Source organism: Dermacentor albipictus, chromosome 9, assembly GCF_038994185.2.
Source record: "Dermacentor albipictus isolate Rhodes 1998 colony chromosome 9, USDA_Dalb.pri_finalv2, whole genome shotgun sequence".
Taxonomy (NCBI): Eukaryota; Metazoa; Arthropoda; class Arachnida; order Ixodida; family Ixodidae; genus Dermacentor; species Dermacentor albipictus.
Window position 1 is genome coordinate 16,483,159 of NC_091829.1, and position 27,691 is coordinate 16,510,849.

The 27,691-nt window shown below is 48.8% G+C and overlaps 2 protein-coding genes across 7 annotated transcripts in view; one reads left to right on the plus strand and one right to left on the minus strand.

The window, feature by feature from the left end:
* The window catches only part of LOC135903693 (phospholipid-transporting ATPase ABCA3-like), a 59,853-nt gene extending 46,298 nt beyond the window's left edge, over positions 1-13,555 (plus strand). For all 6 annotated transcript variants that reach the window (XM_065434034.1, XM_065434036.1, XM_065434037.1 and 3 more), the window contains 5 exons: positions 4,917-5,259; positions 7,998-8,123; positions 8,869-9,008; positions 11,356-11,494; positions 12,209-13,555. In XM_065434034.1, coding sequence (XP_065290106.1) covers positions 4,917-5,259; positions 7,998-8,123; positions 8,869-9,008; positions 11,356-11,494; positions 12,209-13,446 — 1,986 coding nt within the window. In that variant the 3' untranslated portion in view covers positions 13,447-13,555. The remainder of the gene's footprint in view (positions 1-4,916; positions 5,260-7,997; positions 8,124-8,868; positions 9,009-11,355; positions 11,495-12,208) is intronic.
* Positions 1-27,691, minus strand: part of LOC135903703 (natterin-4-like) — a 283,730-nt gene that overhangs the window by 93,222 nt on the left and 162,817 nt on the right. The gene's annotated exons all lie outside the window — the stretch shown is intronic.

Below are 27,691 nucleotides of genomic sequence, written 5' to 3' on the forward strand. Positions count from 1 at the left end.
AGAAATTAAGCGATCTACCAAGGGAGAGAGTCAAGGCAACAACCAAACTGCAAGCAAAAGCGAATAATAAAAACGTTAACCATTGTTTGTGAGAATATTTATGGATCAACATCTTTTTATTTAAAAAGGAAGTAGGGAAAACGACGCCGGAAGTGGAGAACAATTACTTGTTTTGAATGACGCTTCTACAGTTATCGGTGGAACCGCCTCACGTAGCCACTTCTCTGCTGTGCTTATGTGGGTGTTTCTCTAACCTTTCGCGGTGAGCGCAGTACGTCTAGAATCGCAGAGTCCTGCGCTCTACGCGGTTGTATGGGACTGGCGGCCGCACAGCGTTACGCAATTCGCGGAACTGTCAAAACTGATCAACAAGGCGAAAATAACTGTTATTCGAAATTATAACATGAGAAAGACTGAAGAAGCAGTAAGAAATGAACGCAGCCTGAACTCAGTAGAAAAGAAACCTGGCATAGGACAAACCATGATGTATGGACTAAAAGATAAGAAGGATAATATCATCAGCAATCTCGAAGATACAGTAAAAGCAGGGGAAAAATTCTATGCGGACCTGTATACAACCATGAACCTGTATACCATACCATGAACAGGGAGGAAGAAGAAAAGGCTGATACAATAATAAGGATGGCATATAAGACAGCCCTGAGGTTGCCACGCAACACTTCAAATGAGAAGCTTCTAGCCCTCGGCCTCCACAATACATTTCATGAGCTGGCTGAGGCCCAACTCATAGCGCAGAGGAGTCGATTGGCGCAAACGACAGTCGGCAGAGCTCTTCTTCTAAGAGTCGGCCTTGGAGGATGCATACAAATGCACCAAAACGCCAAAGGTCTACCCTGCCAGATTAGAGATTTGTATGGGGTATCACCAATACCACAAAACATGGATCCGACATTACACGCAGGAAGGAGAAAAGCTCGAGCAGAATACATAGACAAAACAACAAAATACTTGGACACTGCACGATTCACGGATGCTTCACCATATCGGGCCAACGCAAAGAACATGGTGGCAGTTGTCGTAAACCGTAAAGGGAAAATCACGGCCTGTGCTTCGGTTTCCCGAGCAACCATTTTAGAAGCCGAAGAGATAGCCATCGCCTTAGCTATACGAGAAGGCATAGAGCGCAATGCTCCACTAACAATAGTCACAGATTCTCAGGCCGCTTGTAGAAACTATCAGAGGGGACAGATCAGCGCGAGGGCACGCCGGATATTTACCGAAATCAACAGAGACCTTGACGTCAGGTATACCCAAACGATAACATGGGCCCCGGGACACGAGGGTGTTACTGGGAACCTCCATGCAGATGAGGTGGCTCGAGGTTTTACTAATTGCCGAGCTGCCCATGGCAACATGGTGGAGGACCCGACACCCATCGATCCAAGTTCTAAAGCGATCCTGCAACACTACAGGGAAATCAGAAGGCTCTACCCAGCCCCGCATAGGAACCTTTCAGCCATGGACTCAGCGACGTTACGCAGGCTCCAAACAGACACATACATAAACCTACATAAACTGCATATATACTACCCAACAGCATACAAGGACATATGCCCGTGGTGTGGGAGCACACCAACGCTCTACCACATCACATGGGAGTGCACAGCTCACACAGAAGAACAAGAAGATAATAACACGAGAGCGAGGTGGGAGGCATTGCTATCCAGCTCCGCCCTTGGGGATCAGCTCAGGCTCGTCCGCAGGGCAGAAAGGATGGCGAGGGCCAGCGGTGCCTTGGAATAGGGGCCCGACCACACGGCGTTACCCCGTTTTAGGGGCAACGAAGTTCTTTCTACGAATAAAGTTTTGTTCTTCTTCTTCTTCTTCTTCTGTATACAATACCCAGAGGAGTCACGATACTTCAATTAGAAACAGTAGTGAACAGGATACAGAAACTCTCCTACAACTAGCGATGAGGTCAGAAGGGCCCTGCAAGACATGAAACGATGAAGAGCGGGAGGAGAAGGTGGAATAACAGTTGATTTAATTAAAGATGGAGAAGACATGATGCTTGGAAAACTGGCGGATCTTTATACGAAGTGTCTATCGACTGCAAAGGTCCCAGAAAATTGGAAGAATGCAGACATTATACTAATCCACAAAAGAGGAGACGTTAAAGAATTGAAAAAATTATGGGACCATTAGGTTGCTCCCAGTATTTTATAAAATATTTACCAAAGTAATATCCAATAGAATAAGGGCAACACTAGATTTTGACAACCAAGGGAACAGGCTGGCTTCAGGAAGACATACTTTACAATGGATCACATCCATGTCATCAATCAGGTTATCGCGAAATCTGCAGAGTACAATAAGCCTCTCTATGTGGCTTATATAGATTACGAAAATGCATTTGATTCAGTAGAGATACCAGCAATCATAGAGGCACTACGTAATCAAGGAGTACAGAACGCTTACGTAAAAAGCTTGGAAAATATTGCTACATGCATGTGGTATTTGTTTGTTTGAACGAGGCGCGTAGGCGCCATCACCCCAGAAAAGAGGAGGAAGAACGAACTGGGCTCGCGCTGTGAATTTAACCGGTCAGCGCTGCAACCGTTGTTGTAAATGTATTCTGTAAATAGTTTCTCGTCTTACTGACTCGTCCTTCGCGTAAGAATATCTACAGAGGTTCTACAGCTACCTTAATTCTACACAAGAAAAGGAGGGAGATACCTACAGAGAAAAGGGTCAGACAGGGAGACAATTTCTCCAAAGCTATTCACTGCGTGCTTAGAAGAATTCAAGCTATTAAACTGGAAAGGCTTGGGAGGAAAGATCGATGGCAGATATCTCAGCAACCTTCGGTTTGCCGATGGCATTGCTCTATTGAACAACAATGCAGACGAGTTACAACAAATGATTGAAGACCTAACAGAGAGAGTGTAAGAGTGGGGTTGAATATTAATATGCAGAAGATGAAGATAAAGATAAATAGCCGGGCAAAGAAACAAGAGATCAGGATAGCCAGTCGGCCACTAGAGACTGTGAAGGAATACGTTTACCTAGGTCAATTAATCACAGGGAACCCTGGTCATGAGAAGGAAATTCTCAGAAGAATAAAAATAGGTTGGATCGCATACGGCAGACATTGCCAGCTCCTGACTGGACGCTTACCATTATTATTAAAAAGTAAGGTGTGCAATCAGTGCATTTTGCCAGTGCTGACATATGGGGCAGAGACTTGAGAGCAAGTTAAGAACCGCGCAAAAAGCGATCGAACGAAGATTGCTAGGCATAACGTTAAGAGAGAGAAAGAGAGCGGTTTGGATCAGAGAGCGAACGGGTATAGACGATATTCTCATTGACATCAAGAGGAAAAAATGTAGCTGGGCAGGTCATGTAATGCGCTGGTTAGATAACCGTTGGGCCATTAGGGTTACAGAATGGGTTCCAAGAGAAGGGAAACGCAATCGAGGACGACAAAACATTAGGTGGAGCGATGAAATTAGGAAATTCGTGGGCGCTAGTTGGAATCGGTTGGCGCAGGACAGGGGTAATTGGAGATCGCAGGGAGAGGCCTTCGTCCTGCAGTGGAAATAAAACCGGCTAATGATGATGATGGTGGTGGTGGTGGTGATGATGATGATGATGGAGGTGGTGAGCCCCCCCCCCCCCCCCGAAAAAAAATCCTGGGTACGTGCCTGCCTTGCACCGAAGCCTGTACTCGAGGAATCTTTCAGAATATTTCCTTCACATATCGAAGCACTGAAACTATAACGCCGGGTTCCTTGGAAACCCCATCGGAGTTCAAGCTGTGAGAGTCGCGCTTGGCAGTAGGGTTTGGCGGGACATATCAGTGCAACGAGCTGTTGAACGAAAAGTGTTAGTCGTAACGTTAAGAGACCGCAAGACATCAGTTTGCATATTAAAGCGTAAACAGGGGTAGCCGATACTATAGCCGACATCAAGAGGAAGGGATAGAGTTGGGAAAGCCATGTAATATGTAGGGCGCCAGAACATCCTACATGTAATGTGTAGGGTGTCAGAAGCGCATCTACTCGAATATCGAATACTTTTCGAATAGTTTTTAAATATCGAGCAGCCGTTCCAACCTTCGATATTCACGTCCGATAGCATATTGACAACGTTACTAAGTTTTTTTGTCATCTCACTGCACGGTTAATGAAGCGCTATCAAAAGCTCAAATGGAGCCTTAGGCAAAACACAAGCAGTTTATTCCCCTACCAAGGACTAAGTAGTGATTGTTACTGATAGCGGTTTAGCCGGAAGAGTCTCGTTTTTTAAGTGGCATACAGCGTGCTCCACTGCGTGCTTAACTGTGTCTTATGTCTGCTATGACGGCCGGTATAGAATTGATCGCAGGGTTGGTGATCCTGATACATTCGAGAAGTATGCGAATTTACAAATAGCTGGTATTCGGAAGGGTATAGGTTTGGGCATGTTGGTAATTATTCATCGTTATAACGTACAGAATGCGTAACGCAGTCAGAACAAGTAACAGCTCAAATCAGGACAAGCGCCGACTATGAGTTGTTCAGCCCTCGACCTGACTCGACTTGTCCTTTGTTCTTACTGCGCCGTGTATTGGGCACCACGGTGAGCACCCCATTCGAATGGGGGCAAACAGCCTAATCCTCATTCTAAACTTTCTTTGAATATTCGCGCACGCTTCCCGCTTTCCCCCTCCCTCCTTGTACGCAAATGGTATAACAGTCGAACGCCTTTACACCAAAGTGTTTGGGGAGTTCAAGATGATTCGTTATATAGGTATATTCGTTGTAAAGGTCGCGTACTACAAAGCTCACAGTAGAACCGGGGTAAAGTTATGCATTCGTTATAAAGGTCATTTCGTTGTAAAGGCGTCCGTTGTAAAGGCGTCCGTTGTAAAGGCGCTCGACTGTATATAGAGCGCGAAAAAAAAAACCGCGCAGAGTACGGAGACGGCGGACACGCTGCTCAGCTTCTTCCGCGAGTTCGAGATGCACAGCGCGCGGCGCCAGAACTCCGGCTACGTGGTGCACGCGGTGCTGGTGCGCGTGCTGTGCGCCGTGTTCGTGCCCGCGGCGCTGTGCTACCACGCGGCGCACTTCGTGGTCACCGTGCTCGGCGAGCGCATGTCGGGCGCCAAGCACCTGCAGCTCATGACGGGTCTCGGAGGCGCCCTCTACTGGCTGGGCAACCTGCTCTTCGACGCCTGCATGGGCGTCATCCACGCCGTGATCTTCACCGCGGCCACGGTGGCCTTCCGGACGTTCCTCGACTGGCAGTACATCAGTGAGTTGTGCGGCTACACGCGCGCCCGCACGTGGCCTCGGAGATCCGGGGGCGGGCACGCATCTGAAGGTACCGGAGGCCACTGATATCAAAATCCCTTCCGAGCGAATCGGCAAAGACGGAAATGAATTTGTGAAAGCCAGGGGAAGCATTTGAGATATATCTTAATAAACGAAACAGTTTTTTTCGTACTTGGACGAAGAGCGTACAGAATTTCAAAAAGCACGAGGTTTAAAAGCCGCCACGGGGAGAATAAACGAAAAGATGAGACTGGAGGGTTGGTGGCAAATGGTGGCAGTATAGATATGTCAGAGTACGAAGGGAATATGTCCCACTGTTCCATGATAGCAACGCAAAACACCGCTCACCGCCTCCATAAAAAAGACGGCGTCCAGGGATGGAAGGCGGGGGAGGGGGCGAAGGAGCAGTGGACAAGCCAAGGGGGATAAAATGCAAAACGTATAGAGACGAGTAAAAGGACGTTAGGGATCTGTGTGAAGGTCGATGGTTCTGCTAAGACTATAGGAAAATAGGGAACTGCCGATCACGTCCACGGCAAGGCGACTCCGCCGGTCGCCCAAATACACATGGAAAAAAGATGGAATGGAGGAGGGGGGAGGGGACGGGACGATAGCCACTTAAACCTGTTTTCCATCTCAAAGCCTTCGTTTACGACGTTCCCATTCGGATTTTCTCTTCAGCGCATCGTGCTACATTCAGATGATTTTAATGTTTCATAGTGGATGAACCCGCATGCGTGCGAGAAGAATAGAGCGACGACTATAGTTGTTGGGCTCAGGGCGGCATTGACACCGGCGATTGAGAAACGCCGCGCCACCGACGCCGACTGGAGACCACGGACTCGTGGCGGACGATGTCCACGCCGGCGAGCGCGACCTTGCCGTCGTCATGCGCGAAATACTTGTGATCGGAGCCGCTGACGTCAGCCCGCACCGTCACGGCTGCGCAAAATAAGCGTAAGCGCATTTACCCTGACGCTTACGCTGCTCCTAGACCCCTGATTTGTCCAGTAGTTTGGGACTCCGATATCACAGGTAAAAAAAAAAAATCGCAGTTCCGCCCGAAAGGCGAGGCACCGATTCCGATAGCAAATTAGCTGTAAGAAGTAAGAATAGTAGTTTTATCTTATCGGCCGTATAAACTTGTAAACATTCGCTTACTGACTGAATTAACAATGATAGAATGTGTAAGCGTGACTCAAAGAGGACGTAGAAACATTCTATCACGAATTCAAACCAACTAGCCCGTCAACGTGTTTTAACTAAATTAACCAGCACGGTGCCACGCGCGCAAAGGTAAACATGAACACACTTCGCTCGATGTCAGCGGAAACTCTGAAAACGCTGGAGTTGGGATTCGCGGCAGCAGCCGCGAGTCAATTGACCTGTCGCTTCAACGTGTACGGAACGTCGAAAGCACAGCGCATACGAAGCTATCGGCACTACGCGCACTCTGCCAACAGCGCAGATCGCTTTGAAGATGATGCCTGCGAGAGCGCACACTTTAGCCACGTCGCAAACCGCTTTCAAGATACACGAGCACCGGCAACGCGTCCTTATGGTGTCCGCCAAAGGCGCCTACTACGGCGTCCGGGATTCGCGTGACCAACGCCATCGTAGACGCACCGGTTGTCTCCCCTCTGTTTGGAGCGGTGGGCGAGGAGGACATCAAGGCAGCGTAGCAGCCGCCGGAGAAGAACGCCCCTTCTTCCTCGCCTCACTTCCCTTGCCTCGCGCGCTACAGGAGAGGGCACGCATCCGGGCCGCATCCCTCGCTCGCGCACACGAGATTGAACCTCGTTCGCCGGCTCCCTTTCACACGCTTTCATTCATACGGAACCTCACGGCGACGGCGACGGCGACTGCAGATATGTGCCTGCAGTGTCCATATAATTGCTATCGCATTATAAAAAATTGCCAGGCTTAGCTTGGTTAAGCCAAGAATGCGTTGCATATTGCGCGGCCGCGCAATATGCGGCCGCGTGCGACCGCGCCAGTTGGGGCCCTGGGGGTGTATTCTGTAAGAGTCCACCTAGTGGACTGTCCATTTCGGCCGCTGCTGATTGGACGCAGCTGTACGAGCGAGGAGGAGACGAGCGGCCCCAGCCAATCAGCAGCGGCCGAAATGGACAGTCCACTAGGTGGACTCCTACAGAATACTCCCCCAGCTTTTCCTCCGTGACGTCACGCGCCAACGCAGCGCCCCTAGCGGGAGGAGCGGGAGTCAGGTGGTGGCTGCGGCCGCGCGCGACCGCGCGAGTTGGGGCCCAGTTCTTCCTCCGTGACGTCACGCGCCGGCGCAGCGCCCCTAGCGGGAGGAGTGGGAGTCAAGTGGTGGCTGCGGCCGCGCGCGACCGCGCGAGTTGGGGCCCAGCTTTTCCTCCGGCTGTCGTGACGTCACGTCACGTGGTTAAATGGTGGCTGCCCGGCCGCGCCCTAGGGCTGAACTGAGTGATTGCAATATGCAACGCATAAAAGAAACTGGGTCGCTGGGCGACTTCGCGAGGTTGGTCGCTGTTCATCCAAGGCGAACATTTGCGGACGACTTGGTCGCGTAATCTCTCCCGGTGCGAATGCTACTAGACGCTGCGTTGTAAAATTTCAGGGCGTATGCGTGATTACGCGTTCCCGGGTCAATGCAGCAGTATTGACGCTGCGCTTGCGCAGTCTACCAGCAATATTTATTTTCTAACTTTTTTTTTCAATGTTTCATCGCAGATGCCATATTTATACTGTTTCTGGCGTACAGCTTGGTGGCCATAAACTTAGCCTATTTGGCGTCGTTCTGGTTCGAGAACGCTGCGAAGGCCTTCTACACCATGACAGCCGTGTACTTGAGTGTAGGTAAGTTCCCCTGTAGCTGGTGCTTTTATGAAGTTCGATGTTCTAATACTAACGATCCACATAATAGAAACAAGTGCGTTTCGTATAGAGCAGCATAGAACCACACGACAGCTCACTTAGCCACTTATGTTGGGTGAAAAAAGTATGCTCAGTGAATTTCTGCGTCCCAAGTGCGATAATGACGCCTTACTGAGACTCCGTTCTTCTGAAAATCGAGGGATCGGAAAAGTATTTATCATACTCAGGCGGAAGCATTTTGGTTGCCTCTTCATTGAATGCCTTTTAATGGCGATTTTCGAAGTGCATGCAAGGCGGTGCAGCAGATATCTTTAATCCAAGCAACCCGGTGAGGGTAACCCTGCCGTTTCGATGAAGTGTTTAGACTCCTCGGAAATTTGCTGGAGGAGGTAGGTGCTGACTTTTCTTTTTAAAAAATGACGCTAGCTGACGGCGCCCAAAGACGGTGGACGCGCCCAGAGTAGCTGAAGTAAAATTCTGAATATAGCTTGTTGACATGTCGAATGTTTTGTGTCCCCCTTTCGTTAAATTTTCTTTGTATTTTTTTGTGTTTCTCTGTTTTGTTGACTGTACCCACTCCTGCACGGGCCCGAAGAGGGCCTACACTATCTGTAAATAAATGAAATAAATAACGACAGGCGCACAAAGCAGTCGACTGTACTGACCTCCTCCTCCCCCCCACCAACCACCACCACACACACCTCAAATGACCACTCATGCTATGCAGGAGTGCTGGGTGCCTTCATAGCTGCTGCCCTGTACATGGTGCAGTTCTCACGAAGAACGAAGAGCTTCCCTTCGTGGTTCCTATTTGCCTTGAGCCTATCAGTTCGCTGGGCACCCACGTACGCTGTCACCAGGGGTCTTGTAAGTGGCGTTACACACTTTCTACATGCGAGAGTTGCTCATCGAGGCATCGTCAACCATGCAGTCTTAAGACATGATATCAATCGTCACTTACAGCGCATACATAGACGGAGGACAAAAAAGGACGACGTAGACAAGCGCTGACTTCCAACTGATTTTTACTTTCAGAAATAAACGTATATACCCTGAAACACCAAGACAAAAGCGCCCTCTACAGGCAGCAACCCGACATGAGAATGCATTCAGGATTTGTTACCTAAGATGAACGAGAGCGCATGTGCGACCTCAGGAAAACCAGTTCTTTGTCTGTTAGTGCGATTGATGGCTTACTAACCGAGTCGCCATCGGCAATCGCTGCTGCTTCAATGATAATTCTGGTACTTTCATTGGAATGCCTAGCTAAGATAGTCGTCTCCTCAAAAATTGGGACGCAGCCGCATTGTGCGCAGTGAACACCTAGGGAGCCTTACCGCCCTTAGCGCACTTTATTGCTGTGTTATTGCTGTGTTATCTACCAGTCTGTCCTATATAACACCTACCGCATTTCAGGGGTATCTTATGCACTACACCTTTCGAACAACCTGTAAATTTCTTCCTATGATTAATGGCGCAAATACTACGTTTCTTAGCAGCAGGATTGGTTCTGACACAAAGCTGGGCAAGTTTTTTTGTCCTCCGTCTATGTATGCGCTGTAAGTGACGATTGATACCATGGAATACCAACTAGCCCGTACTCAAACCTTGCTTAAGACATGACTTCGCGGAATACGAAATAGAAGCGTCGTAGCATGGAGGAAAGACAGAAACAAAACCAGTAGCGAGCATGACCTCAGCCAGCTAGTCTCGGTAAACCAACATCCTCCGAAGCCTTTTCTTCGGGGCCAACCTGCACGTCGGCTCTTAGGAAGTGGGCCCTCCCCCATGGTTGCAGGACATTTCAAGACATCGCCTCGTTCGCAGTACTCTAGTGACGTCCTGGTCACGCTCGACCCTTGCCAGCATTCAGAGGCTACAAATTATATAGCTTGGACAACACCTGATAAGGGCATATTTACCATGGGCCTTTTACATTCTTTTTTATGACTAGGCTTCAAAAGCTTGACGTCACAACTCCTTCTGTATTGTTTTTCTTTCCTCCATGGTCGAAGTATACAAAAGCGCTCGTGCTCTTGGGTTTGAGCGCGAATTAAGGAGCTTCAGTGTAGTGAAATTTCTCTCGGATGCTTACACTATACCGCATAGCTCAACATTCAGGAGCCGTTTTAAGTTGCATAGGTCAGTCAGTCGATAGAATCAGTAGCACAGATATCGCCTCAAAACTTCCTCCATTGCTATCCAGATGATACAATATTAATCTCGTTCCACTATAGTCTGCGACAAGTAAGTGTACCACGCTTTCAAAAATGTTCCGCTTACTAGACAAAAGTTACACGGAACAAACGCCCTTGAACGTCGGCTCTCCCTTCGGTGGAGCTTCTCCCACTTGCATACTAAATAGCGTTTAGTTTCGTGTAACGTATACACCATGACGTGATGTTCTTACCCCACCCTGTATTCTCAAACCATCCTCGACTCGAAAATTTCTCCTCCACTCCACCCACTTGAGCACAGCGCCACGCCTCCACTGAAGATGCTACATCTTCATTATAATTATTGAGAAGTTGATTAAGACTACGGATCTAATTGGGCAGAACGCGAAAAAATATCCTGAGTATCCCCAAGCGACGGCACACAACATAACCTTGGTTCCGTCCAGCTACGTAGCATTTGCATATTTTTAAAGTTAGGCCCAAGTGAAACACCCTGTATTTAAACGTGTTTATTTCAAGCTTGAAATGCCACACTGGCGCAAGAAAAACTAAACGAAACCCAAAACAGAAAGAGCGACAACGCTCTTTGACACTCTTTCTGTCTTGGTTTAGGTTTCGCTTAGCTTTAACTGAGCTTTAGGTTAGTTTTCAATTAGTATGTAGCTTAGTTTTTTTTTTGCACTAGTATCACATTTGAGGCATGAAACAACTAGACCAACGTCGCATTCTGATGTTTATTTCAGCGTACCCCGTCCTTAACATAGTAAACACATTCTGTCAAGCAGCTACTTTCGTTCTGAAAGAAGGCACTAATTGCCAGACACCGTTCTCCATCCGCTCCCAGCGAGGACGCCAGATGACTTACGAAGGCATTAGAATAGGCGATACTACCAGAAAGAAACGACAAAGAACGCGAGAAAATAGCGATACGCGATTCCACGGCCATTCGACGAGCAGGCACACAGACAGACTCGCCCATTATGAGCAGAACTGGTCCCCGACGCGTGAGCCTCGCACACGTCCCTCCCGTTTCGCAGACCAAGCTGATCCTGCTTCGCAAGGAGAACCTGATCTGCTTGGAAAGAGGCCTCCTGCTGACGCTGTACTGCAAGAAGAATGCCGCCGCCCAATTCACGCAGCGGTTGAAGGAGTGCTGCCCGTCGCACGGAGGCTCCTGTACGTGAACGGCCGTGAATTTCTTTAGAAATAACCCGCTTTTTTTTTCCCCCGGCTACTGCCAGGTTAATTTCAAGCTCGATCAAAGCACGCTAATCCTGTACCGCAATGAGCATCCGCGAATTCCAGAGGATAACGGCTATGTACCCAGCATGTCAAGCTTAGAGATGTGAGAAAGGTTTAACGGTGGGTTTGTGTTAGTTTGATTTTTCTAAATGAATTTCCACATCGCACACGGTGGAAATAGAGGAAAGATCCTGGAAAAATTTTGACGGACTCCAACCCCCCTCCGGATAATTGTGATAATCTCCCAGCAAGAAACCAGTTCATATAGTCATGCGAACCAAATACGTGAACCACAGACAAAATGCGGGTGTGCGCGTCTGTGGCTGCACAGAGAGCATAGCGACCACAACAGCTACACGCGCGAATTGTTCGAGTTCGGGCAAAGGCGAACGGATGGCACCCGGCGCTAGATAAATTATTACTTGAGCTCGCCGATAAGGACCCACATAAGCGCATATACGGAACAGCCATTTGCGGAGTGACACTTTCTGTAGTTTCCTTTATTTTAAGAAACGCTTCGGTCCTGGGAATACACAAACGAAGATACAAGTAACACGTCGAGCCACACGTCAGTTGATTCATCGCCTGGTCGGTAACGCTAATCTCTTTGCGGAACCTCTGCCTAATCTCTTACGACCTCTGCCGCAGCGTCCAGCAACCTGAAGCCACTCAGCCTCGCCCCGCTCACGGGCTTCCTAGACGTGTTCGGCCTGCTGCTCGAGGGCTGCTTTTGCTTCGCCCTGGTCAGCTTCCTCGACTCGGACCTCCTCCAACGCCTCTGGTCGCGCATTCAGGGCCACGAGCTGCCGCCCGCTTACAGCGGCATAGAAAGCACCGTCGACGCCGACGTCGTCCGGGAGGAGCGCCTGGTCGACGACGTCTACAACCAGCGCGACTTCGACAGGCAGGCCCTCCTCGTGCGAGGCCTGAGCAAGGCGTACGGCTTCTTCCGGCCGCGCTTCGCCGTCGACAACGTCAGCTTCGCGGTGCGCAGCGGCGAATGCCTCGGACTCGTCGGCGCCTTGGGAACCGGCAAGTCCACGCTGCTCGGCGTACTGGGAGGCGAGCTGTTCCCGACGGCCGGCGACGCCTACATGAGCGCCGGCACGTCGCTCACGCGCAGCTACCGCCAGTGGATGCAGGACGTCGGCTACGTGCCCTACGGCTGGGGACTCCTGGACACGCTCACGGCGCGAGAGATGGCCTGCCTGCTGGCCATGCTCCGGGGCGTACGCGACGTGCCCGGAGCCACCGCGTGCGCGTTGCAGGCCGTCGAGCTCGACGACCCCGACGCGCCCATCGCGTCGTATGGAGCGGGCGCGAAGACGCAGCTCTCCCTGGCGCTGGCCCTGACGGCCTTCCCGAAGCTGTGCCTGCTGGACCTTCCGGACCTGGACGCGCCGTCGCGCCTCGTGGTCCGCCGGGTGCTGGACACGCTGCGTGCGGGCGCCACCGTGGTGCTCGCGTGCGAACACCTGCAGCACTACGCGGAGGTCTGCGACCGCATCGCCATTCTGGTGGCCGGTCGCATCGAGTGCATCGGCTCGGTGAAGGAGCTCACCGACAAGTACTGCCGGGGCACCACCATCACCGTGTACACGTTTCCCGACCGCAAGTGCGACTTGGAGCACCAGCGCTTCATCGTCATGGACATGACGGAACACTTCCCGAACGCCACGCTGGTGCGCTGCTACGAGGGCCGGCTCGAATTTCGGCTCTCCACGCCGAGCGGCGGGATACAGATGAACCTGTGCGAGATGTTCGACCGGCTGCTCTACCTCAAGCGCAAGCACAAGTTTCACATCTTCTACGTCAGCGAAACCACGCTGGACCAGATATTCGTCAGCCTCGGCCGAAAGCACGCCGGTCTCACGACTCGCAGCTAAGATTGACGGTCGCACAACACGGGGAGGCTGGTATATGCGAAGATGCCCACGATAACGCGGCGTATATATATGTTGCGTAATAAAACATTACCATGATACAAAAGCAAAATTACGTTCTGGTTGTTTCCAATTCCTTTAGCTATCTTGACTCATATACCATGATCAGGGGCGTAGCCAGGGGGGGGGCTTATGGGGCTTCAGCCCCCCCCGAAATTTTTTCGTGCTGTCCATGCACCGCCGACCAAAGCGACCCCCGGCGCCGGAAATCACTCTGGATTTTGTCTAGAATCTCTAGATTGTATACTTAAATATCTTGTTGCGAGGTTTTGTGTATACATGCAGTGAACTTTGTTTCCAGTGATACCTTTTTGTCCTTTATCAAGCCGTATTTTCGCATTTGTATATCCCATTGTATCTTTGCATTTCTAATGTAGGAGGGCGAGTCAAATGAAAGTGCGCCTGCCCTAACCGCGCAATAATGGTTCGGTTCATTATCTGCGAGGTATGCGCGTAGGAGAACGGCATGTCTCATTTGCAAAAGTGGCACGCAGGTGTGAAGATAAATATTCTTTAATGCTCTCATACACTGGGTTGAATATGGTTGCGTCACATAATGGACACTTCAAAAGTTGAACAGCTCGGTGTCACGAAGTTTTTCACAGCTAAAGGTGTTTCCAAAACAGAAATTAATCGCCGTATGGCTGCCTTTTACGTCGAACACGGCATTTAATTGACCACTGTGAAGTGTTGGAGTAAACGGTTTAAAGGACGTTGTAAAGACATTCCAAGACCGGGCCAAAACCATCGTGCAATCACCCCCCACACAATATCAAAGGTTCATGAGCTGATGAAACAAGAACAGGAGGATAAGCATCGATGAACTGTCAGACCGTCTGAACATCAGTCACGGTTCGGTTCACGCCATAATTCATGAGCTTCTCGGTTATCGGCTCTTTGATGCGCAATGGATCCCCAAGATTTTGATCCATCGCGAGAAGACGGAGAAGTTTCGCGCTGCCTTGACTCATCTGATCGGGTATCACAATGAGGATGACGACTTCTTGTTTGCAATTCTGATTGGGGACGAATCTTGGTGCCACTACTACGAACCTGAAACACGACGGCAAAGCTTACAGTGGAAACATTCGAATTTACCACGCCCAAAGAACGCAAAGGCCATCATTTTCGCTGGAAAAGTGTTGTTGACTTTTCTTTCGGCCGTCAGGGTCCATTACTGATAGAATTTGCTAAATCTTGAGAGGCAATCAATTGTTTCCGATATTGTGAAACGCCAGAACGGCAGTGTGTCGCAATCAAGAACGAAAAACGTGGAAAATTGACGAATGGCATCATCTTGTTCCATGACAATGCCTGTCCCCACGTCGCTTATGTGGTTAATACAAAACTGGCAAAGTTCAAGTGGGAAACGCTGCAGCATCATTGAGATTTTTCACTGGCCATTGTATATATACAAGGATGTAAGCACGGTTCTTGAATGACAAAGTTTCAGTAACATATTTCTCCTCAACTTGTTCAGTTCTTGAACGAAAAAACCAGTCAAAAACACAAAGGACAAGAGAAGAAGTTCACGACACAACGACAACATCTTCTCTTGTCCTTTCTGTTTTTGACTGGTTTTTTCGTTCAAGTGTGTACCAACTGGCCCAGAATTCAACCCTTCTTGTTCAGTTCATTCCCTTTTAATTTTTCATATCAGTGGCATGCACTGCTTTCCTGGTTACGAACTGATATAGTTCTAAAGTTCGTGTGATATCTTCTTTACTTAGATAGACAAAAATATGGAAGCATTCATATCAGTTACTTTGGGCAAAATTTTTGGCACATACCAGTATATTCTTTTATGAAAAAATACGTATTTTATTGTTTTGACTGTGCGTAGCGTTCAAGAATTCGTTTGCAGCATCTTTATTATTCATGGATTTGATCCCTTGACAACTTGTTTAAGAGGAAGCTTTAGCTCGGGCCCAATCCGACGCGGCCTATTCAAATACAGTAAAAGCTCGTTAATTCGAACCGCAAGGGGAAGACGCTTCAGTTCGAATTAACGAAAGTGAAGGAGGGCAACAGTACACTGCGATTTGGAAGCAGTAGGGCATGTCAGAAATTTGGCGTGTCAGAAAGTGATGGCGTGTGCCGCGGGCACACGCCATCTTCAAATCGAAGCTCTGGGTCCGACTGTGCCACACCACCGATGTCCACCGAAACGAACGTTAGCCGAGGCTTAACACCATCACAATAAATCGCGACGGCCGATACCTCCTACGCTGAAAACAGAGGTGCACAACCGATGAAGACTGCCGAGACAAAGACGCTGAACATGTGAAGGTGGCGAAGGCCCTCATTCGTTGGTTCTTGATTGCAAGCGCAGCTGCGACGTACTTGATTCGCTGTGTTTTGGAGCTTGCCGTGCCATCTCCACACAACATTAGCAGCTGTACAAGATTTGCAAAGCCTCCGAGATTCGCAACGGGCAAGAAGTCTCGGAGGTTACGTAGAATGGAGAGGCGGCAGCCGCCGCTGCCTTCTGGCTGACCCCGCGTCGGTTAGATTTTTTTTCCGATTTTGCCTTCTCTCGCCGTTCTCTCCGTTTCGGAGGCAATACAGCCTTGTGTGGCGCGCTTCTCTGGCCGTGTGTCAGGCGAGCGTAGTTCGAATTATCCGTGAGGGAACCTTCTCGCGTTCGAATTAACGGACTTTTTTATACATAGACTTCTGTGGAGCTTGGCCGGACCATATCGCACAGTTCGAATTATCCATAAATTCGAATTATTGAAGTTCGAATTAACGAGCTTTCACTGTACTTGTAAAACGCAGAAACGCTTTTCTTAGATAATCCTGCTAATCGCTTTTATTGAAATTTGTTGCATTTGAGAGAGAAAGTTAACTCCTAGTTCTGTTGGAAACAACTTCGATTTAGGGCCTGAATTTTGTTTAAAATATTTTGAAAATTTTGAAAGCTTGAAAAAATAGAAGCACGACGTTTACAAACGAATAGCTATGCATGAAGAACAGACATTGTGGTTCTGTAAACGGCATCTACTATAACAGTAAACGCGGACAAGTTTGCTATGTCAATTTGTATCTTACGTGAATTGGTTACGTTGTGTACAAGGGTTCTGCACAAGCCGTATTTCCACAATACTAGATTTTTTTGAGATTCATGTGTAACATATCCATTTTGTCCGCTGTAGATGTACTGTTAGATGCAATTCACAGAATTGTGATATCATTTTTCATTGTTGAGTCACGGAGTTTTAAACTTGATAGTTTCGTTTTCTGAAAATTTTCGATTTGGCCATTCTTTAATAAATAATTGACCACCTAAACGAAAAATTCGAAACCAGTAGTCACTAGAATTAAACTTGTTCTTTTAAATGCAACAGACCTCCTCAAATTTGGCGAAGTGGTTGCAGGGAAAAACGAATTCCCCTTCTACATGCATTTAAATAGGAGCACCCGAGCTAATGCTTCCTCGAACAAAATTTCTGGCTACGCCACTGGCCCCATATATATATATACATGTTGCGTCTAAGCCCTAAAAGGGACGTGTGAATCAAGAAGAGAGGGGAAGAGAACGACGACTGTGCAGCGGCCATTCCTGTTGTTCGTAGCCTGCCGTTCCTGCTCTTGCACGCCTAAATCAACCCCTTTTCTCCGTGCTTAACGTAACAATATATATATATATATATATATATATATATATATATATATATATATATGGGACCAGTGGCGTAGCCCCCCCCGAACAAAATTTCTGGCTACGCCACTGACCATGATGTATATTGGAGCATTGGGAACATTTCTTTCTGAAAGCGCGCTAGGTCAACCAGCGCTGAAAATTTTGCTCATTCAGCGCCGTAATGCATAGCCTAGAGGGCTGTGGAAGCAGTATTCAGTAGCACATGCTGCGGATGTCTCGCCACCAAAGTCACTGCTTATCTCGTCCAGTTCTTGACATGTCTACAGGCACCGGCGTGCTAGAACGCATAGAGAGCATGCACACCTCGCAACGCGCATGGCGCATGAAGAGATCGGCTGGCACAGCCACGGAGACGCAAACCAACCGGCGTAAAACGACCGCTATAGTTTCGTTTTCAAGTTCCGCCTAGAGCGGTCTGCTGTTTATAATAAAATTCTACAAAGTAAACGGTGTCAATTGCGCTTGCCGATGCAACGTACTTGTAATTAATGAAATAATAAAATGAAACATTTTGTGCGTGAAAGAAAGACAGCACTTTTCCTTTCCTTCACCCGAGTTTGTCGGTTACGGCGGAACAGCGATGACTGACGGCTGCCCAGCTCAGCTGATTTAAGCGCGTACGTATTCCTTTAACGCGGCGTATATACAGGTAGTGACTGCGGATCCGGATCATGAGACTGAAATAATCAGAAGAATAAGAATGGGCTGGGGTGCGCTTGGCAGGCATTCTCAGATCATGAACAGCAGATTGCCATTATCCCTCAAGAGAAAAGTTTATAACAGCTGTGTCTTACCAGTACTCACGTACGGAGCAGAAACCTGGAGGCTTACGAAAAGGGTTCAACTTAAATTGAGGACGACGCAACGAGCTATGGAAAGAAGAATGATAGGTGTAACGTTAAGGGATAAGAAAAGGGCAGATTGGGTGAGGGAACAAACACGTGTTAATGATATCTTAGTTGAAATCACGAAAAAGAAATGGGCGTGGGCAGGACACGTAATGAGGAGGGAAGATAACCGATGGGTCATTAAGAGTTACGGAATGGATTCCAAGGGAAGGGAAGCGTAGCAGAGGGCGGAAGAAAGTTAGGTGGGCGGATGAGTTTAAGAAGTTTGCAGGAACAACATGGCCACAATTAGTACGTGACCGGGGTAGTTGGAGAGGTATGGGAGAGGCTTTGGCGACAATTTGGCCTTTCAGTGGTAGACCAAACAAGGAAAAATTCGGAACGATGTGCGTTATCGGGGGTGTCGAGAAGCGGCGGAGGCAGACGAGACGATCAGACGACTATGGTCGCGGAATCGACACCGTTTGCGGCTCTGTGGTGTACGCCACCTTTTATCGATTGCCCAGTGAGGACAGGTGAGCTTGCTGCAAGCGTATAATTTTCGTCCATTTTTCGCGTAAGTCTAGGAAACCATGAACAAACTGCCGTATCTTTGCGCCAGTGCTTGGTAAAAGCTCAGTTTAATGTATACAGTACGTCCGATCAGCTTGCGTTAACTTGATTCATGCTTAGCGTTGTAATAATTTCTCGACGCCCTGCGGTGACGGGCCAGATCGAAAAAAAAAACGCAGCGCTGACAATTCATTGTGTGGTAAGGGTACGTGACGGTCACACACATACTACCTCGAATGCCGTCGCTTTCTTATTCGGTGCTAAGTGGGCAGGGACAGAAAAGAGGGAGGGGATGGAGGGGGAGTTGATGCGGAGCTGTTTCGGTAGCTCGTTGTACTTACGCGTTCACTTGCAACTTTTACAATGTATATCATTCCAGTTTTTCGTTATTTAAAATTTCCGCTTGCATCTTTTTTGCAAGAGGTTGCCTGATGTACGCATATCTTTCTTTGCAGACTCGATACCCATATATGCCGGGGCTGAAAGAAGGTGTTCACTCCGGAGACGCAGGCAGGCGCGCTGACAAGATTGCGAGCAAAAGTAATAATAATAATAATAATAATAATAATAATAATAATAATAATAATAATAATAATAATAATAATAATAATAATAATCTGCACAAGTTCTGGGACATTTGAGACTACAAATGCGTAAGCATTCGCTGCCTCGGCTGCTACTTCGATATTCCTCATTTAGAAGATACGTTATGCATGTCTACCCATCGCTACCTATAATGTATACTATTGCACAATTATAACGATTATATGCGATAACTTCTCTGTTTTCCTTCTTTTGTTACGCCCTTGACGCGGCGACGTAACCAGTTTTTGTTTCCTAACGCTATCAATCACCTACTATTGCATTATTATAACGATTACATCTGCTAACTTTATTTTTCTTTTTTGATAAGACCTCGAAAGCAGTGACGGCGACGTGATCATTTCTATGTTTATCTTTCTTTTTTTCTAACGTTACGAATCATCTACAATTACACTGCTCTAACGATAAGATGCGTTAAATTGACCAATCATGCATTCATTTCGCAGATATACGGCGTCGTGGGACGGACAGATGTTTAGACTCTGGAGCTCGGGCTTCACAACTCACTTGACGAGTTAATCGAGGCGCACGACATTGCGCAGTACGAACGATTATCTCATTCAAAGACGGGTCGATGCATCCTCGAGACACTCGGCATCGCGTACCACACTCAGCATGGAGAAAAGATGGCGATTCAGGCCTCGGTCCGCGACCGCCTGATCATCCCGCCGCTTCCCAAAAACATGCACCCGACGCACCACGCCGCGAGACGCAACAAACGAGCAAGAGACCTTCTGAAGAAGTTTGGCAAACACAACGAGGCGGTGTACGTAGACGCTGCGCGATATGAAGGAGCGCACACGCGATCGCGGTTGTAAACCGCACGGGTAAGTGCCTCGCGAGCGCTACAGTGACCACAGGACACACGGAGGCGGCCGAAGAAGCCGCAATAGCCCTAGCACTGGCCACGGTGCCTAGCGCTGCGATCGTTATCAGCGACTCGCAGGCGGCAATCCGCGGCTTCGCGCGGGGTCGCGTCTCGCGGGAAGCGGTCCGCATACTCCAAATTTGTGACGACGGCGGCTCGTCATCGCCCTCGCAACCCCAAAATTCTACAGTCTTTCTCCTCTGGACCCCGGCACACACCGATGTCCCGCTCGCGGGCAACGAGGCGGCCCACGCCACGGCTCGAGGTCTCACACGCCGAGCCGCCGCTGATTATGTGGCCGCCTCCACCCCCGAGAGCAAGGCATCGGATATGCCGGATCGGGACACTACAACACAAACACAGCAACAAGAATCACAATGGGCGTGGGGCGATCGCCTGACCACGTTCAGAGATCTCACCCAACACTACAGACTCCAAAGACGCACATTCCCGCCACCACACGACAAGTTAAACAGGAATGAGGCCGTAACTTTACGCTTGCTCCAGACGCACAGCTACCCTAGCCCCGCGGTCCTACATCACTTCTACCCAGGTTTATATCCCACAGATGCCTGTAAAGCTTGCGGACAGCGGGCAACGCTGCGACATATGCTCTGGGAATGTGCCGGCAACCACGGTAATGGGACCACATCCGTTCGCGACGCGTCCGTAATCGCGGCCGTTACCACAGTACGGGAAGCCTCGAGCTCGCTTCTCCCCGACGACGCCCCAGCTGCGGGGCCCGCCGGGGACCTTCTCCATCGGCGTCGCCGCCGCTGGGAGGCGGCTCTCAAAAGTTCAGAGTTGGCAGACCAACTCTGGGCCGTCCGGCAAGCCAAAGATGCCGCCCGAGTCCAAGGACTTGGAGCCGCCACCTGAGGCCACCACAACGAAATTGCCGGCCATTCAATAATAAAGTTTCCTCTCTCTCTCTCTCTCTCTCTCTCTCTCTCTCTCTCTCTCTCTCTCTCTCTCTCTCTCTCTCTTTGGGTATGATGTGCCAGGAACACATCTGCCCATCCTTGGTCAATCCATCAGAATGCGTACGCGCCAATGTTACAAAAGAACATGCACATGTAAATGTATTTACATAACGCTCGTACTTTTCTATTGCCACGCGGCTCCCATTAAGCCTTCGACAAGCGTCATACATCACGTCACCTTCGTTCACGTGACGTCGCTGCGTCGACGGCAGTTAACCAGCTCACCTGAATTGGTGTCTCGGAGTAGTGTGTGAGCGGTGTTGCGCGGGAACATTAACAGTGAATTGGTCGCATCACATTTGCATAAGGGCAATCGGTACTGCATCGCAAAACAGGGTACAAGTTAAGGAGGCGCACGCCTACACAAAGCGGACGATAAACGAGCCCGATATGGGCTGGCAATGCGACAAGGTTTCATGCGCGTTCCCTCTTGCTCGTTAATTAGCTACTTGAAGCCGAATATTTGCGGGCACTCAATAAAACAATGCATATTCGCTCGAATGTTTCGAGCGCTACGTGAATACGTGGGCCCTATAATGACCCTGACCTGTGTGCCACTCCTCTGTTCTATAACCATTGTTTAAAGAGACCTAAACAAGTTTACGAATCCACATTTACATCAAAATCTACATTTACAGAAACAAACATCGACGTGTACCAGGATACGCCACAAAACGCTATGCTTCTATACATAATCAGCGTAATCGGATGCTCATGGCAAGAGCCGCATATGGAACAGTTTGGTGCCATGCCAGTTGTCAACCATGCCAGAGGTAGAAAGTGCTTGTTGTACTTTAATGCCTTGAAACAAGTTTTGTTCTTTGCTAAACCTGTACCTTCTTAAGATTGGTTATTACTCTTCAGAAGTTGTGGATGAGCATCACAACTTCAATGTACTTGTATTTTTGTACTTGTACTTATCATGCTAGTACTTGCATTCTCTCTCTCTCTCTCTCTCTCTCTCTCTCTGTGTGTGTGTGCGTGCGTGTGTGTGTGTGCGTGCGTGCGTGTGTGTGTGTGTGTGTGTGTGTGTGTGTGTGTGTGTGTACGTGTGTGTGCGTGTGTGCGTGCGTGCGTGCGTGCGTGTGTGTGTGTTTGTGTGTGTGTGTGTGTGTGTGTGTGTGTGTGTGTGTGTGTGTGTGTGTGTGTTACATCTTCAGTTAAGTATATTGGCGTAAGATATATTTTCTCTCTGACTGACGATTCTTGCATTTCGTAGCAACACCTGACAACTGTTGTTTTAAGTTGCAAAATGCTTATATTTTCGCGGTAACCATTTGTATTGGCTTTTAGCTCTTCTTCATATTCCTAGCACCCCATCAAGTTCCTCGTATTTTTTCAGAGAAAGCATCCACTTCGCTGTTGCATTCCCTAGTTCGCTTTGCAAGACAAGCATCTCACGGGTGCCTTGCTTTGCCGCTCGCGAATTAGCGACTTCCTCCTGCGTCGAAAAACCCAGTCACCAGCGTCGAAGTGATCAAGCCACGTTTCCACGTCGTACCTCGAACACGCCACCCGCTTGACATACCTGATTAGTTTCATGAGAATAACAGGCTTCCTTCATGTTTGCTTATTGCGTAATCACTTCTTTTAGTGAGTGACCGGTTTCGAAGGCGCCGGTTGCGTCCCCGTATGTGCTTCGATAACGTAGTCGGTGATCGTCAAGCAATGTCGCAGCGGTATATCGATAGTGATTCACGTTCGGTTGCTCTTCGTAAAGCGTTTCGTATGGCGGATTAACGTATTGCGTCCACGTATGTGCTTTCATAATGTAGTCGGTGATCGTCACGCGAAGTCACAGCGGTATATCGATAGTGATTCACGTACGGCTGCTCTTCATAAAGCGTTACGTATGGCGGATTAACGTGTGAATTTCATAAGTGAATGAGTCAGGGCAGGTTGGTTAACATGCCAGTCAGGAACAGCGACCGATAGCGAGCTGGTCTGCGGAAGTTGGTTGTCTAGAGGCGGCAGTCTTGCCATTTTACCACGTTGAGTCAATGCGTGACGCGCGCAGACAGAATAAAGTAAAAAGGCTTGTCGTACATGTACGTTTGCGTGCTAATCGTATGCGTTGAGTGAAATAGTGGCCACCGCTCATATCACATGAACGAATGAAAATTGACGTGCTCGGAGTTTTCCCCAATGACCGTGAAACGCTGAATCTCGCAGTTTACCGCAGCGAGCGCGCTCCTTATAGACTCGACGCGCAGTCTCATGAGTAACGAAACACCGAGAAACTAAAGCTGGATCCGAACGTCTCGCGTAAGGGCTACCCTATAAAGCCGACAAGCAATGAAGCCAAGGTAAGCGTAGGGGTGATTAGCTGCGGTCGAAATTGACATGTAGAAAATAATGAGGAAAGCGTAAAATGAATGCATCATGTAACCGCACAAAAACAAGGGACAAAGAAGGAACACACAAGACAGGCGCCTGTCTTGTGTGTTCCTTCTTTGTCCCTTGTTTTTGTGCGGTTACATGATGCATTCCAATATCGACCACCAACTAGCCCGCCTATCCCTGTTAAATACGTATAATGAAAGTGGACGAAAATATAATTTGTCGCCGGCGGGAGACGAACCCGCAACCTGGGCATTACGCGTGTGCGTTGCAGCACCAATTGTGCTACGGCGATGGCCATCAATCCGTTCACTATCTCGGGTATCTATGTTTATAAAATCTATAGCCATATGAGTGTTAGGTAGCCCCACTCAGGACCATGGTGGTCGGATATGAAATTGTTTTCTTTTTCGATGGCGTCAAGGGCAAAAGAGAACCCTTGCAAAACATCACATGGTTCCCCTTAAGATGAACAACTTTACTGTCGGTAATGCCATTAATTAGGTTTCACAAGGTCTCCGGTTCATGATATCGCGGCCGAGCCTTCAGGATACGCATGTCACGGATGTAATGACATGCGTGTCAAGAAGGTCATGAATCAGCCGCCTACATCTTGGTGTTCTCAAGGTCGTTTCGTTAACTTGGTATACGCTCCCCGCTCACTGCTTCGCATAACATCGATTCCCATGGGGCGTGGGATCTGCCGGCTTTTTTTTAGTAAAATCGGTTTCATTTTTTATTTTGGGTAGAACTATTTACGATTGCAACGCACATGCAAATTTCAACGCACCTTTTACTCAAAAAGAGAGTGCGTTAGAATCGTACAAATGCGGTATTAACGGAGAAGTGAGAGTTGGCTATGCGAAACAAAACTACAATAAAAAGGACGATGAATAAGTCACGACGGGCTCAACCAAACAAAACAATATAGAAGTTCTCAGGAAGATGGAGGCGTGAAGTTATCAACACTGGTAAAAGCAAGGAATGTCACCGAAGCCAACGTTTCGTTGGTTTCAGCGACATTCCTTGCTTTACAAGTGTTAATTTCGATGGCTTCAGTAACAATATCTCTTCTACCGCTGCTACTCACTTTAAACCAGACAAAGAGGCATAGGCTGCATGTTTATCTTTTCTCAAGTGGCCGCTGCCCTAACCAAGCGTTCCAAACTGACTGACGCAAGTGATCCCTTGGAATACTGGCCTCGGGGACTTCCTTTTGCTCCACTATACTACAGCACAGAAGCCAAACTCCAGGACACAAAAAGGAATGAGTTATGGTAGCCATTATATAGAAAGTCATGCTCCGAGATGTGCGGCCCATGAAGGTGTATGAATATATTCCGTTCCAGGACACTTCCAGAGTAGGTGCTCTGCGTCTACAAGTTCTTTTGTCCAATGACACATTGGACGTGGAAGCCTTTCCTTACTAGTTCGTTACGATTATTTTAATGCGAAAGCATTATATGTCTCATGAGCCAGAAAAGTCGGCTTTGTCCGGAACAAGGCAACAAAATTATCATACTGACGCCATCAGCGTCTTGTATGGCGTCAGTAGTAATACAGAGGATAGGTGCAGTGAATTAAGGTGAAGTAAAGTGAATGAAGATGGATTAAGGTTGATACAAATTAGAGCAAAGTTAATTAAAGTGAATGAGGTTGGATTAAGGTATATTAAGGCGGATTAAAGAGGATTACGGTGAATTAAAGTGGATTAGGGTTGGTAAAAATTGGACCAACGTGGATTAAAGTAGAATAAAGTGTATTAAGGTTGATACTAGTTAGAGCAAATTGAATTAAGGTGGACTAAGGTTGGCACAAATAAGAGCAAGGTGGATTAAAGTAGGTTAAGTGGATTTTGTACTCCGCGCACAGCAGACATGATCAGACAGAGAGGTTAAAAACAGCCGTGTGCGCGTTTTATCGCGTTTCGCTGGACACAATATATGTTTATTCACTCTCACTCACTCACTCACTCACTCACTCACTCACTCACTCACTCACTCACTCACTCACTCACTCACTCACTCACTCACTCACTCACTCACTCACTCACTCACTCAATGAACACGTGCCGACCGACCAAGGAAATCTAATTCTTTCCAAAATAAAGACGAAGAGGTTGAACTCACGCACATATCAGCATATTTCGAAAGCACTAGTTTCCGAAAGACCCAAGGCCCGAATTCACAAAGTGCCTCTTATGCAGGAGGACTCCCTCATTGCTTGGAGTTCGGGCACTCGGGCGCCATCGAAGACAGCGATCGGCGAGGCCGTACGATGTCTGATCGCTGACGGCACTTAGGTAGAACAATTAAGTAATGCGAATACGGGCCACATCATGCTTGTGCACGGGAGTGCTAAATCATTGATACTAAATAGGCTGCGATGCTCTCCGTATTTAAGTACGCCAAAGAAAGTCTATTCGTTCAACAATTCAGGCAGTCTAGCAAGTATTGCACAACGTCGCCATATATAATTAACAATAGGGAAACGCCGGTCTATAAAGAGTACAAAGCCGGCATCTGCACCGCGAGTGGAACTTCGTGGGAAAACGCAGCATTCATTGTCACGATGAGTTTCAAATCATCGGAACAGTTTGCTTTCTGTGTATTTCATAGATCCGCTTCCTAAGCCCACCGCCGTCAGTTTTGTCAGTGCGCTGATGCCTATATGCGGACGTCTACACGTGGAACAAAAGCTCAATTGCGCGATTGTTGTTTGCGGGCGTTACGACACAGGAGCCGCTGCTGGCAATGCTTATCGCCCAAATTACCTAATTGCTTAAGGAAAGTCTCCCCGAAATGTCACTTCAAACATCCTTGTCGAACAGTCAACAAAAGGTGAATTCAGCCGTCGAAAACAGCCATCAACGGCCTGGCGGCTGCCGCTTGCACAGAGAGCGGCTTCGTGTCTGCTCCAGGTCCAGTAGTTGCGGCGCCTGCTTTGCGCGGTCGACCACGTGACTGACCCCCTTTGCGCTGCTACACGCACCACCACCGCTCGCCACCGAAGCCCTCGTGGAAACGAGCAGCACGCCATCGGCTCGTACATCAACTGTCAAGATGTTAGAAATAATTATCGCGTTGCCTTCAAGTGGTCGCCGAGGAAGAAGCTCTGCGTAGCCCTATCTGTAATTGAGATGTACAGCCTCGTGCAATGTGGCCTGCATGCAACACCGGTGCCCGTGGTCGAAGGGCTCCAAGACTGTACGGCTGCGCAGACACAGGGTAAGCTCCAGACCTAAACACCCCTTCAGTCAACGGCGTGGGCAATCGCTATTTCGCATGTCAGAGCCGCCGCGCAGTCGTGGAACCCCTTCGACCACGAACAAGGGTGTTGCAAGTGATACTGCGCGCGAGTGCACATAACATGTAATGGGAATGGGTCAAGCGAGCTGGCCTCCGATCATTGGCGCTCGTGCAAGTGCGAGAGCATTAGCATGTCTGCGTTGATTGCGCGTACATGCGCGTTCGCTTTCACGTCTGCACGAGCTTTATCGCGTTTCTCTAGCTGGCTTCGTTTCACGCTGTATCACCAGTAGAGTCCTCCACGCGCAGCCGTGTGGAGTAAATAAAGCCTTTACCATAGTATTTACCGTACCATTTACCAAGCCTTTACCGAGTATTTACCATACCTCGCATGCGAAAAGAGCGACGGTCTACGGAAAAAATTGGAGGACGCTTAAGCTTCGCCTTCAAGAGTGGGACGCGACAGCGTTCCCGTCGACCCGCCAAGGGGTATAAGACAATGCGCTACGGCACAGCAATCACTTACGATGCGCCCCGCATCGGACTTAGCGCCCACCTATCACGCGGTGAGCGTCGAGCAACGCAGCGTTGGGCGCGGCAACGAAACGTGCGCCTGAGCGAACGAAACGAACCAAAGAACTCGGTGTCTCGGAGGGGAAACGATCTACGCCGCCAGCCAAACGTCGTGATCGGCACGGGCAGAGAGATAGATAGTAATCTAAACCGGAAGCACGGCGAAGCGTCGTCAGGGGAGAGGGAGTCCCGCGACGCGCCTGGCAGCGGTCCCAATGCGCGCGCGGCGCGCCTCCTGTCGGGGCAGCGCCGTACATTGAGAGGAGGGGGTCTTCTGTGTTTGCCGCAAGATGGCTCTGCGTGTGCGGAAAGCGCAGAAGAAATGCAGCGGAAACGCACTTCGCAACTCGTGTAATTGTGACTTCTGTACGTTACATGTTCATAATTACCGATATACACCGCAGTATAACTTTCCACGGCTCGTTTCGAAGGCAACACCGCATTCACTAGAGGCGCGTTTGCACCGCTTGGAAGCATCGAACTCGTGGCCGAGTGGTAGCGTCTCCGTC